The following is a 14159-nucleotide window of genomic DNA, read 5'->3' on the forward strand; positions in this document are numbered from 1 at the left end:
CAAGTTGGACATTTCCAAAAATGCACCAATGCTTTTGAAAATGCAGTCCATGAGAAATGGTGGCAAAGCATGGAATTTAAAAGAAAATATTCTCTCAACTGGTTTCTAGCCCCCTCCCCGTCGGGTTTTGCATATAAGTCCAAAGACATGCTTAATTTGCCACATTATCATATTGTTTTAATCAAGAACTTTTGTTTGTTGAAGATGAGGAAGGGTGACAATTCTCGTGCTAGTTCATTTTCATTGGATAAATTATGAGTTTTAACTAAAACGATGGCTAGGTGTGTGCAAAATAATACAGTGTGAAATGTATTGACAAATATATTTTCAATTAAAACCTTGTTTACAACGCAAATAAGAATGGCAGCAGGCACAGCAGCACTAGAATGGAGCCAGAAAGATTGAAGATTTGATCCTCAAAGTTCCTCACCATGGCAAGTACTATTGATACAAACAGAACTTATGCTGGTGGAGTTGAACAGGAAGATTAAATCTTTAGAGAGAGAAATAGCGCTGACCTTCAGAAAGCAAAGCAAGCACTACAACTTTCCCCCAAATATTTCTTCTGAATTCATTGAAAAGATGGGCCAACAAGTCCATATTCACTGAACTTAAATCTTACTCCAGGTGTAACCTTTGCCAATCAGATTCTATCGAGTTATACCCGTGTTTTCCCAAAAATAAGACCCTGTCTTATATTTTTTGGAACCCCAAAATAAGCTCTTGGCCTTATTTTCAGGGAGGTCTTATTATTTTGGGGCATGTGGAGGAAACCAGAGGAAATGGCGGGGACCAGCTGTGCATGTGTTTAAATATTTTTGGGGAGAGCTTATTTTTTGGGGGGAGGAAGCTTATTTTAGCGCATGAGCTCAAAAGCCCGATTGGGCTTATTATCAGGGGATGTCTTATTTTTGGGGAAACAAGGTAGTTAGGATTACTATCTTCCGTATGTTTCTTTACACTCACTTCTAAATCGACATTTAAATCAGTGCTGTGTCCTTTTGGTTCATGGGATTGTTGTATAAAGCTATTGGGATTTGGGCTAATCTTACAGCACCAGATACCTTAAAGAACTTTGACCTCTTATTCCCACTCTAGTTTCATCACAGTTCAATGTGGATGATAGGGATTGATGTATGGTGTGGATGTGGATTTATAAACGGAAGATTTTGCTGTTGGCAGACATTGAAATGGTGAATGCCTGATGGTTGCTTTTCAGGTTCCCATTGCACAGAAGTTCTATGGCTGTTCCTGCAACTAAGCATCTACTGCTTCATTAGTAGACACTATCATTATATTGAGCAATAACTAACCAGCTTTTTCACATGGGTTGGAGGGGTGGCCTGCAAAACTGCCATTCCTATAGATTGTGACTATTTTGCCTGGGCTTTGATAGAAACTGGGAAATGTCACAAGAAAAGGAGAAAGCAGTGGCAAGGCAGATGGACTCTAACTTGCATCTAGTAAATTAACTTGGTTGTCAACAAATCCATAGATTGGTTGGAATTCAGAGTGGGGAATTCAGACACGTTAAGAACATGACTGGCTCTAGTGCACTTTTTTGTGTTTATTGAAAACAGCGAAAGAGGAAATAAGGAAACTACCTAATTTTATTGAAGACAAGGAGTTAAATCTGGATTCCTTCTTGTCTTAATCTGAAAGCTTGCTATTTTAGAAGACTCTGCCATGAAAAGGACAATCATTTAAAGCCATATCTATTTTGACTCTTAGATGATTTGTCCAGTTCCATGTGGTCTATCTGTCGCTCCCAACTTGGCATCCTCCAGATGTATTGTGACAACTTCCAAACTGTGCACGTCCCAACACATCTAGGAACTGGGGATTTAGGGAAGGTTACTCTGGCCTTAAAATATCTCCTTCAGAATCTTTCCATCATATGCTATCTGATCTCTGTCTCTAGATGGAACAGGGATTGAATTTGGGATCTCTGAATGGCAAGCATCTGCTCCACCCTTAAGCTATAGATAAGCTCTAAGCTTCCTAAGTCTGGATGACAGTATTTTAATTAGAGTAAGAACATCCTTTTCCATGAGTGATTTTCAAAGATACATTAATGGCAACCCTGCAGCAGAGAGTTATATAACATGCTTGTCTCTGTGGAATCAAAGTCTCCAATGAAAATATGGAATAAGTAGTTCAGGTCGGGTGGGGAGCCTAAGATTTGTGAAGAGAATTGGTAAAAGCTAAGGCTACCTTCTGCTGTGTTCAGCCTAAGAGCACCCACACAAGCAGCATAAGATGGGAGAAAGTCAACAAGCATAGCCGTAGGTAGCCCATTACCCTGCCATCCCTACATTGCTATTCTACTCCAGATATTTGGAAGTGAATTATTGAGTTTGCTCTGAATTGTGTTTACAATAGCTGCATCTTGCATTGTCATCTTGGGGTCCTTGGTATTCTCTGAGCTTGGTTGTTTTCTTGCAGATGTTTCATTACCTGAAGTAGATAACATCATCAGTGCTGACTAGCACTGGTTAGCACTGATGATGTTACATAGTTTGGGTAATGAAATGTCTGCAAGAAAACAACCAAGCTCAGAGAGCGCCAAGGACTCTTCATTTCAATCTCGAGCTACAAGTGTTCTCCTTTATTGATGCTGCCGTCTGCTTCAGAATTGGTGACCTCATATGCTGATGCTTCTTCTCACTTTCCCATTCTCCAGGCCACCTCAAACAGTCAAGTATTAACCATACTGAGCCATCAATAGTATTAATTTCTTGGAATACTTTCTCTCTCTGGCATTCAAAAGATTCTTTCTTTTCAGTTGCCTTATAGATTTGTTTCTTCATTCATTCACATTTCTCTCTGTGAATTCTATCCCCCCCCGCTTCTATACTAACTCCTTCTAATGTTTTTGTAACCTTGTTTTCATCTTGACATTTTCTTTACTTTAGGGTGTAGTACAAAAAAACCCCAAATAAATAAATAAATATGGATAATTGGACTAAGAAGTTACACTGTACCATGATAGGCGCTTGCATTAGCTAAAACGCATTTCAGGAGTGGCTTGCTATTTCAAATTATCCCAAACTATTGGAAACTTTAGCCTTATTTCTTGATAGATTAAGTTTCCTAAGCAGATTCCATCTGATTTGAGTAACTGTATGTGAGAGGCACTATAGAACTGCTAACAGATTGTGTATATGCTGCATTTCAATCAGTGACCAAAGCTGACCTTGGAAATGAAACAAAACATACCAGATCAAACTCAACATGTTCTTTACATACATTTCTGCCTGTCCATACATTAAAAATTCAGAGGAAAAATATTTAAGGGGTAAATTATGTCTGCCAAATGTCTGAACAGCTGCCTTTAAATATAAGGACACAGGAGAATATGGGCATATGTGTTCAGCATAATATTTTCCCTAAAATGTATTTAATTATTCCATTTCTGATCATACAAAAAAAAAAAAAAACCTGCAACAAAGTTTATGGGATCATTATGGTGGGAAAGCCTTACGGTGTAGTACTTGTATTTTTCTCAACTCAAAGAAACTGAATATTTCAGAAATGAAGCGACCGTATAAAATGAACTCTTTCTGCCCTGAAATTGTTCAAGACTAGTGTGGAAGTAGGGAAATTTTGTTTAAGCTCATTAATCAAATTTCTTTGTTTGACCAGCCAATTCCATTACCTGCTGAGAAGAGAAACTATTGCAAATTGATTGTTGCCATGTAGGGTAAAAATTTGATCAACTGTATGATGAGTAAAGAGGAGAGATATTTATTAAAAAGAAGAAATGAAAAATGTGAGAGCCACTGAGGATTCCCACTGAAAAGAGGCTAGGGTATTCAGGTGAGCCTGGGAGTGATAACGTCAATTCTTAGATCGGGAATGGACACAACATCCCCACTGCACCCAACATGGACAGCAGGAGATTAAAATGCAGTAAAAATGAGCATATTTCTTTCTCTTGAATTAAAGACATACATGGACCTTGTATGATAGCAAAAATCCAGTATCGCCCTTCTTATTTTTTGAGGAAGGAGATAGAAAGAAAATCTAGTATAATTGTCAGGAGTTACACACAACCATTCATTTAAGTGTGAATTTTTCATTTTTAAGAGGAACAGGGGGGAAAAAAATCAAAGAGAAAAGGGGCACGATTAACTGAAATGAATAAAAGAGCAAACAAAAGACAGAGTAAAAAACAGAAACATATATGAGACAGTAACATATGCACTGATAATTCACATCTGATCCATGGCTCTATTAGATTTTGCTATTTGTTTAAAATATTTTACTACAGTAAATGCTACTTTATACAGTACAATCACTGTGGGATCTCTGCATATGTTCTCTACAAAGCAGACATAGATGTACTAAAGTGTACAAAGGATGATTCTTTGCACAACTCAATTGATTGTTATCAATTTATTGCCATGATGGTTGTAGCTCTGGAAATATAATATGAGTAACAAATCATATTGGATATTTGGGTAGGGCAAAGTAAGCTGATGTGGCTTTTGCCTTGTACCTGGTAAGAAATAAATCTGACAGCTAGTTAAATTAAATGCTACAGTATAAAATTTGTGAGTCAAGACTACTTTTAGTTGTGGTATAAGGATGACGCTATAAGGATAGTGCTGAGTATTGGTTAATAGGTTTTCTTACTGATGGGAATTATGAGATACAAACCAGGAGTACTGAAAAACAGGTACTGAATGTTTAAAGAGAAAACATTTTAAAAAGAAACTTTGTTAGCAGAAAATCAAATGGTTATGGACAACCAAAACTCTTCTCTTTTTTTTTCTGGGGGATCATATTCTCCAAGGCTTATTTTGTAGCTTTTCACATGTGTGTAACCTTTTTTTTTTGCTAACCCAAAAGTGCTATTCAAAAGGCAACTGGATTTTGTTTTTTCTTGAAGACGTTTGTTTTGCTTCTCATCCAAGCTGAAGAAGCTTCTTGGATGAGAAGCGAAACGTCTTCAAGAAAAAACCAAGTCCAGTTGCCTTTTGAAAAAGCACTTTTGGGACAACCATGACCTGGATGACTGAGAATCTCCATAGGCTTTTTTGCTAACCTTTTTCTTACCTGCTTTAGTACTTTCTGAAGCTGTAATTTAACTATTGCAGTAATAATAACAGACATTGGGTGAAGAGACGCAATGAGAGGGAGATGGAAGGAAAGTGACGGTTCTTTATGGCTCTAAATATCAAGGAAACGATTATCACTGAAACATTTTTCATGTTCCTCCCAACTTATAGGGAATGGAGTGAAGATGGCACGTGCATGTTGGATGAGAGTTTGCGATAGTGGTTTGTAGCATGAGGGGTTGGTGTGAGTTGTGTGAATGGTGTATATGAACAACTATGAGAATGTGGTCCATGTGTGATGTGAATGGTGTATTTATTTATTTGTTACCTACCATAATTGAATAGTCCTCGGGGACTATCGACATAGATGTGTTTGTGTGTGTGTAAAATGTGTGTATATGTAGGCTTCCTGTTCTCTGAGCTTTTCAGCTCAGAATATTTCCTCATTAGCTTGCAGTATATTATACAAAAGTCTAGCATCTGTTTGGTGAAATGTTTTTTTTTTACTATAGTGATTGGAATCTTATCATGCCAAATCTTTAAAAGAGTTTTTGTAGCACTCACATCTTTAACTTTGCGCTCTTCTCAGATTAAGTAAAATCACTGAAAGTTTGTGATTAGTTCTTATCCTTCTCTCTTCCTTTCATACATATGGATATAAAGGCAGAGCTGCAATGGACCTTGGAAAGGGAGGAGCCTATTCTGATATTTTTTCATGGGGTATTATCTGCAAAAGCAGAATGAAAAGCTGCACAAATTGAGATGATGTAAGAGAAAAGCTTGAGATTCTTGGTATTGAAGCTATGTATGGACCAAAAAGCATAGGGGGTTGGTTACAAATTAAATTTGGGTTTTGGTGAGGGAAATGTTTTAGCACCCATAACTGTAAATTTGCATCTTGGAATAAATCACAAAAGATAGCTAAAACAAAACAAACATAAAGAAATGATAGATTAAAGCAAGAAAAAGAAATGCAAACAAAAGGAACTGACCGGTTATATGGTGAGCCCAATCTCACACTGAATCCAGTCCCTCTTTCTGGATCTTTAAAGTATCCAGATTAGGTTTACGTTTAACAAAACAAAACATTGAATTGGAACACATAGGAAATAGATTCTGCACATGAAACATTGAATAGCTTGCATTACTGAAAATGTGATAGAAAAATCCAAACCCTGGATTGGTCTTAAATGGAGATGAAAAATGTTGACGTCTTCTGAGCAAAACTGATTCGGATGAAACATTTCATCAAGCTCAATTCAGCATGTCTTTCTACTTCATCATATTACATTAGAATTAGAAAACCTCAGGTTATAATGGTTATAATCATTAGGTTATAATCTTGAAAAGGAAAACAAATTAAATCAGCAGATGATAAAACTGGACCAGTTTGAAGCAGCTGAGTCATTAAGGACCTTGAAGTATGTTAAAACATAACATCTGGAGACTGCCTTTTTAAAAGCAGTCCCTATAAAGACATTAAGGTAAAGGTAAAGGTTCCCCTCGCACATATGTGCTAGTTGTTCCTGACTCTAGGGGGTGGTGCTCATCTCCATTTCAAAGCCGAAGAGCCAGCGCTATCTGAAGACGTCTCTGTGGTCATGTGGCCGGTATGACTAAATGCCAAAAGCGCATGGAACGCTGTTGCCTTCCCACCAAAGGTGGTTCCTATTTTTCTACTTGCATTTTTTACGTGCTTTCGAACTGCTAAGTTGGCAGAAGCTGGGACAAGTAACGGGAGCTCACCCCATTAGATAGCACTAGGGATTTGAACCGCTGAACTGCCAACCTTTTGATCGACAAGCTCAGCGTCTTATACACTGAGCCACTGCATCCCTTCATAAAGACATTAGTTTAGGTATTTATGCTTTTTATGGTAGTCAAAATAATGTTTTCTTTTCAACTTGGACAGATCAACATTTTGAGGGAAAAAGATTCCAAGGTTGAATTAATGACTCAATATTGCATACTGTTGAGCATAAATAGGCTATGTTGTAGGTATGTTGTGCACATCAATCTTTGCCAGAGGTCACCACTAGGTGACCATGGATCTGATTATCTGCACTATGTAGGCTGATTTGATGGATTGATCCAGGATTTTCATCTGCATAGTCTCTGTGTTAGAACATTTCTGAATCTAGCCAAATTTGCAGACCTTTTCTCTTTCAAAAATCACATTTTTTTCATAATGCATTTTACCTCTTGGCCCATTTCCATACTGCAAAGTTTTGTTGATTGAGCTTTGGCATCAACCATAACATTAAACATGGTGCATATTGACTGAGGGACTCGGAAATCTGTTGATCGGCTTGTTTTCTGTAGCTTTACTTCAAATGCAATCCGGGTTCTATGAAGCATGATTAAAAATAAGAAAGAAAGATGTTTGGCTGAGGTATAAATATACTGCATTAAATAATCGTTGTGATCAATGCAACACAATTCAAAGCAGGGGTGAAATCCAGCAGGTTCTGGAGAACCGGTAGCAGAAATTTTGAGCAGTTCGGAGAACCAGCAAATACCACCTCTGGCTGGCCCCAGGGTGGGGTGGGAATGGAGATTTTGCAATATCCTTCCCCCAGGAGTGAGGAGGAAATGGGGATTTTGCAGACTGTTTCTATTTCTATATCGAGAGACAAGAAAATTAGTAAGTACCTTCCCATATTAATTAAACAGTGTGATGATGTTATTACGGCAAGTGATAAAAATGCATTCCTATAATATGGCTGGTATTATCTAATTTGTAACTGAAGTATAACAGAGACCAAAAAAGAAGATTCACAGAATGAAAGGAAGCTGCTCTGTTTTAAGCACAACTTAAACCTGTTAATTGGTTGACTGCACAGTGACTTTATATTTAATATTTTTTCACAATGTTTCCTGCTTGCCTGTTCTCTTCATAATTGTCACATAAGCAACTGTAAGTTAGATTTTTGTACACACCTACACACCAGCTCCATGGCAAAACATATAAAAATGATACAGAGCTCCAGCAACCCTAATAAAGTTGCTGAGTTATTTTCAGACATGACAAAATCACACAGGGAAGACCGAGTTTGTATAATTAGGAGCTCCCTGTTTATACTTCAGCTCTTCCTTGTATTCCCATCTTCTCTAGCAAGTAATCCAAGAGAGATAGTGAAGTAAGTGAAGTAAGGTAAATCCAATGTCTTGATTAAGTGCATCAGATAACATGTGATGAAAGGTGAAAATGAGAAAAAGTGCTTTTTTAGGCAGTAAACCCATATTTTCCATTTCGTATAGTTCTGTTTGGAAGTAGAGTTACAATTTGGAAAAGACTGTCTGATAGAGAAGGTAGCCACCATTACTGATTTTTTTCCACAATAAAAGTTTTTTTTTTAAAAAAATCCCACCTTTATTATATTTATAAATAACTCAAGGGGATGTACATAATACTCCTTTCTCCTCTTATTTTTGCACAGCAACAAAGGAATTGGGATGAGAGATAGTAACTGGCCCAAGGTCACCCAACCAGTTATCATGCCTAAAGTGAGATTAAAATTCACAGCCTCCTGGTTTCTAAAAGCCTAGTGTCTTAACCATTAGAGCCAACTAATTCCCAAAAACTCTGTGTCCCTCTAATCCAAAATGTAGTAAGGACTGGTATTTAATTCAGAGTCAGGCTTGTTCAAGTCTTAAAATGGTGGCCAAAGAATAATGTGTAAGTTCTAGCAACTAGAATTATTTCCATTTCGCGATTTTCATATTTCAACCCACCTCTTTACACAGGATTCAATCATATCACTAGCCATAAGTTTTAGTCGTTGTTCTAAGTGTTTCCCAAATTCTTCCTCAGGCCAGTGTAGATCCCTGATGAAGGTCTGTAAGGCATCTAGTTTCCAAAACAGATCTTCTGATGTTCCTGATCCATTGCTGCCAGGATAAAATGAAAAATAAGAAACAACCAGGTTACAGCCGGCTCACTGATTTTGGAATCCTGATGTGGAGATCATTCTTACACACGGAACGGGGTGTAACAGTGACCAGAGACACAGAACAATGCCATGGGGAATCTCCATCATCAGGCTTGTCGGGTTTTCTAGTCTACCTATCTCTTACAAGTCTTTCCAGATCAGACGGAGAAGACAAGTAATGTAAGAAATGGACATTCATCTGGAAACACCGCGTACGGGGGAAAAAAACTCAGCCCTTTTCAATAACCACATTTCCTTCTGTAGTTGTTGAATTGAAGGCTCTACAAAGTAAAGGACATCTCTACTTGATAATAACCGCACTACACAATTGCATGTGGTTATTTTTAGGTTTCATGCATTTTATTTTCACAGATTACCAGATTTGTTCTCTTTCCTTTTCTCCCCCACTTCCTTTATCGCAAGGGTTTCGAGGGGGGAAAAAAAAACAGTGCTAACAAGTGGTGAGCGAGGACTTGATTTTTTGAACAGCTGGAAATGAATCAGGGTAAGGCAATTATTCACAACGAGACATTTTTTTTAAAAAAACTTAGCTCAGTAAGGGTTGAGTTTACTAACCATTTGACCTGTTTTTGTTTATGAAATAAAATTATTTTGGAGAAGGAGGGATCAATATACTTAACCAGGTTTCTGAAAGGTTTTTGTTTTGTTCTGTTTTGTTTTGTTTTGTTTTCTTGTTCAGATTTTTCTCATATATTTGGAGCTATCCTGTCTCGCTGTTGATTAGACTTCTGTTCAGCTAAAATTATGCCTAATGCCTCCACTCATAAGGTAAATTTTACATTATGTTTTACGCTGAGAAATTTATACATCTATTTACTACCCTTTCTTCCTTCCTTTTCTTATTTTCCCCCCCATAATGATTATGACCAAGGAAGCTTCAAGATATTATTCCCACTCCTCGCATACCACTAATGCTAACACAGTGACTGATATTTGACACACCATGCATTGTCATGTCACGCTGATATCGTCTATAGAAACAAATGAGGAAGACTGTTTCTATTGTAACCGATGCCAGCCGCATTGAATTAATGCTACAGTAGGGAAGATAAAGCTAAACGCACAAGTGGAAACCATATTCCCAACATGCCAAGGGGCTCTTGGAATCCTAAGCCAACAAAGGTAATTATTCAAACAATGCACTGACTTAGTTGTAGAAAACAGACATACTGAGATAGGGGGGTGAAAACACTGAAGCATGTTCCTAAATGGGTAGAAGGGAACCGGAATCAATGAAAAGATAGAGAATCAGGCATTTTCTTGAAGAACAGACCATCAAAGAAATACTATAGCATACAGGTAGCCCCCGACTTACGACCACAAATGAGCCCAAAATTTACGTTGACAAGTGAGAAATTTCTTAAGTGAGTTTTGCCCCATTTTATGATTTTTCTTGTCACGTTTGTGAAGTGAATCACGGCGGTTCTTAAATTAGTGACACATTGGTTAAGTGAATCTGGCTTCCCCATGGACTTTGCTTGTCAGAAGGTCGCAAAAGGGAATCACATGACCCTGGGACCCTGCAACCGTCATAAATATGAGTCGGCGGTCAAGCATCCAAATGTAAATCATGTGACCATGGGGATGTTGAAACCGTAATGAGTGTGGTAAGTGGTCCTAAATTGCTTTTTTCCAGTGTTGTTATAACTTTGAACGGTTGCTAAACGAACTGTTGTAAGTCATGGACTACCTGTACATGGATTTAGAAACTTGATTGGTTCGGCTTAGTTCCAGTTTCTCCTGGTTCAGATATACATTTGAAAATGTTTACCTTTTTCTTTTTCAAACCCAATATAATCCTGCTTTTGGAAAAATAGTGTTTTGGAACGGAATGCTTTTGTTTTAAGCAATTAGGTAGCCAGGAATGAAATAACTGTTACTTATTATTACAACATGATGACACCCATCTGCTTCTAGAAATTTCAAATAAAAAAAAAGAACGCTAGGTTGTTTTTGGCTTTTCCTTTTTCGAGAGCTCCTTGGATTTTTAAAGATTTCAAACCGGGAAGTTTAGTGGCATATTCAGCAGCGACTGCTCCATTGCAACGGCTGGGGGCTCTGATCTTAAATATCTGCACTCATGAGTATGTGTCATTTTCAACGAGACTTACTCTGAGGAACCCTGTGTAAGATTAAGGCCTTGATTCTTATCTTTTCAAAAATAAAGTAAAATGGAACAATATCACACAGCATGCACAGAGCAAAGTAGGTTTTTTTTTTCCATTACATAGACTGCCTAATCTAATCTAACCTTTCATAAATCAGCTTAACATGAATATGAATTGCAAACATTTTTTTTGAACAGCTATTCATTTCATTTGCAATTTAAAATCGTTGCGGTTTGGGGAAAAAAAAATCTCAACTTAGAAATTTAAAAATGGATTCCTGTTCCTGAATGATTGTTCTAAAAAAAAAGAACTTGTTCAAACTAACATTCTTATTATAATTTGACTTTATTATCATTTGTTGCCACATGGGAAATTTGATTATGATCAGAACATGTTGTACGTTTAAAAAAAAGTTAATAAAAGATAAAGTGATAGTGATTGACTAGATTGAATCTGTATAATGTCAGTTGAAAAGATACATTTCCTCTGAACTACACGAAATGTCCCAGTCGGGACATCATAATCACATTGTGATTTGTTTGAACCATAGCTTGGTTGTACACAATACAAAGAAATAAGCATTGTTTGAAATCACAAGGGTGCACTTCTACGTCATCTGAAATCAAACATTGAATAAACCATGTTTTGTTATTCCAGACACTATTTGCCTGCAAGAGAATACATATGCATAATGGGTGCATTTTGACTGAAAACAATAATAATAAAATAATAATCTACAGCTGTTATTAACTTTGTTTCTGTACTGGGGGATTCTTATTCCCAGCATTATATTTCTGCTGGTCCTTTCAAATGAACAAATGCATTGACACAGATATGCCACCAAAAGCAACTTTAAAATGTGCCAGATACCTCTGTCACGAAATGATGCATGACAAGAAGAGATTCAGAAGATGACATTTCATTACCATGTATGTAAAAATAAAATAAATTGTTTACAAAATTGTCATCTTGTGTCCCTATTTCCTGTTGTGTGCATTTGTCCGGTGAAAGAAAGAAAGAAAGAGAGAGAGAGAGAGAGAGAGAGAGAGAGAGAAAGAGAGAGAGAGAGAGAGAGAGAGAGAGAGAGAGAGGGAGGGAGAGAGAGAGGAGAGAAGGAAGGAAGGAAGAAGGAGAAAGAAAGAAAAAAGAAAGAAGAAAGAAAGAAAGAAAGAAAGAAAGAAAGAAAGAAAGAAAGAAAGAAAGAAAGAAAGGAAAGACAAGATAAAAAAATCTTAACATTTCCTTGAGTTGCAAAGCAGTCAAGCATATTTCTTTGGAGGAACAAAGATTTCCTGCAAATGAGGAAATGTATTGTGGCAACATTTAAAAAAACAACAACCAAAAGTATGATGTCAAATATTTGTCCAGAAATAATTGGCTCTATTCTTAAACAAAACTGATGTTTGTAATCACAGAAATTCAGAACTCTTTTTAGTAGCAGATGCAGAGATCTCCTGGGAAATGTCCAGAGTAGACTATGTAGATAGACTATGTTATAATCTGCAGGGTCCATGGGCAAGTAAACAGCTGTGACTTTTAATGCACATTTTTTTTGGATTCCATCTTTTTTTTATAAAAAAAAAACTTGCATGGAAGAACAGGATTTTAGCAATAATAGAGGCAGCAGGACTGGGGAGGGGTGGTTTTAATCTCAGGCTATTTAAAATATAAAAATGTTCTCCATATTGAGATAATCTAGGCTAGTTAGTTGTATCACTGGAATCATTAGCAACTCCATGGAAATTCAACCTAGGCCATCAGTTTGCTCTCCATATGTATAGGACTAAACAAGAATAATTGGGGTACTACTATATATTTTCTAGATGCCTCCCTTCCAAAAATGAGAGGATTATTTTTATGATTCTGGACAATCATTCAGAAAATTAGGAATGAAACAAACAAAAACAGATTAGATTTTAGATCCCGAAGTAGTTAATGAGAACAATCTCTCTCTTTTTGAATGCATTTTTTTTAATTAAAAAAAAAAACCCCGATAGATATTTCTTGGCTCACATTTAGAAGTATATGCAACCATGGGATCCTGGAAAGACCAATTTTAACCCGAAGACTATTGATTCCAGTGTGAAACAGAATTTTTTTTTAAAAATCTTTAACGTGTTCAATTTTGTCAAATAACAATCAATCAAATAAATAAATAAATAAATAAAAAATAAAATAAAATAAAATAAAATAAAATAAAATAAAATAAAATAAAATAAAATAAAATGCCCATCTGCCCAATTTCAATGCCTGCTGCCTGCCTTTCGGGTAGTTTGGGGTAGACATCCCCAGTGGTCTTTTGCAATGGTTCCCTTTTCAGATCTGTTGACTCAAAATGAACAATTCATATTCATGCCAAGATTGTTTTTTTTTTTTTTTGCTTGAAATGAGATCTATTGAACTGAATACACACTCAGCATCATAGATAGCAGCCATCCATGACGGTGCAGAAAAGGCAGGCATTTGAGGAATGCCTAGTGGGATGTTAACTGGTAGGTTTGGAACTTTAGGGAGATTCACATTTGGTAGATTCACATTGGGCAGATTACTTGTTAAGCTCCTGTGGAAGAAACAGACAGAAAGAAAAAAAATACCATCACGGTGACAATGCTGATGCAGCAGAAGCACAGTGGCACTCAGAAAGAAATCTGCAAAGTTCACAGCAAGACAACAATCAAAAAACCCAAACCAAAAACATTTCAGAGAGAAGCATGAGTATGGAAAGGCTTAAGTGTGGGATTGAGGACTTTGCGTTATTTCAGCACTCTGCGATCACAAGTTGCTAAAACAAAGAGAGAGAGAGAGAGAGAGAGAGAGAGAGAGAGAGAGAGAGAGAGAGAGAGAAAGAGAGAGAGAGAGAGAGCAAGGACAAAAACGAAAGAAGGAACATTTATAAAAGAGCAACTTAAAACATCGATACAGAAGGACAGAACTTACTGCTACCACATTTTAAAAACTGTAGACTTTAATTAGGTTTTAGGTAAAAGACAAGGGACACACTCAAATGGTTTTAATGATCGGCACGTAGACTTGAA

The 14159-nt window shown here is 36.9% G+C and overlaps 1 protein-coding gene across 8 annotated transcripts in view; it reads right to left on the reverse strand.

Moving 5' to 3' along the window:
* CADPS (calcium dependent secretion activator) overlaps positions 1-14159 on the reverse strand; it is a 444424-nt gene that overhangs the window by 84560 nt on the left and 345705 nt on the right. For 6 of the 8 annotated variants that reach the window (XM_070933536.1, XM_070933531.1, XM_070933534.1 and 3 more), the window contains 2 exons: positions 8799-8954; positions 7263-7410 (listed from right to left, as the gene is read on the reverse strand). In XM_070933536.1, coding sequence (XP_070789637.1) covers positions 7263-7410; positions 8799-8954 — 304 coding nt within the window. Of the gene's footprint in view, positions 1-7262; positions 7411-8798; positions 8955-13537; positions 13685-14159 lie in introns of all 8 variants that reach the window. The other 2 variants (XM_070933529.1, XM_070933530.1) reach the window with 2 other exon arrangements.

The sequence above is a fragment of the Pituophis catenifer genome, unplaced genomic scaffold, assembly GCF_029215685.1.
Source record: "Pituophis catenifer annectens isolate HBS135680 unplaced genomic scaffold, rPitCat1.0.hap2 SCAF_2, whole genome shotgun sequence".
NCBI lineage: Eukaryota > Metazoa > Chordata > Lepidosauria > Squamata > Colubridae > Pituophis > Pituophis catenifer.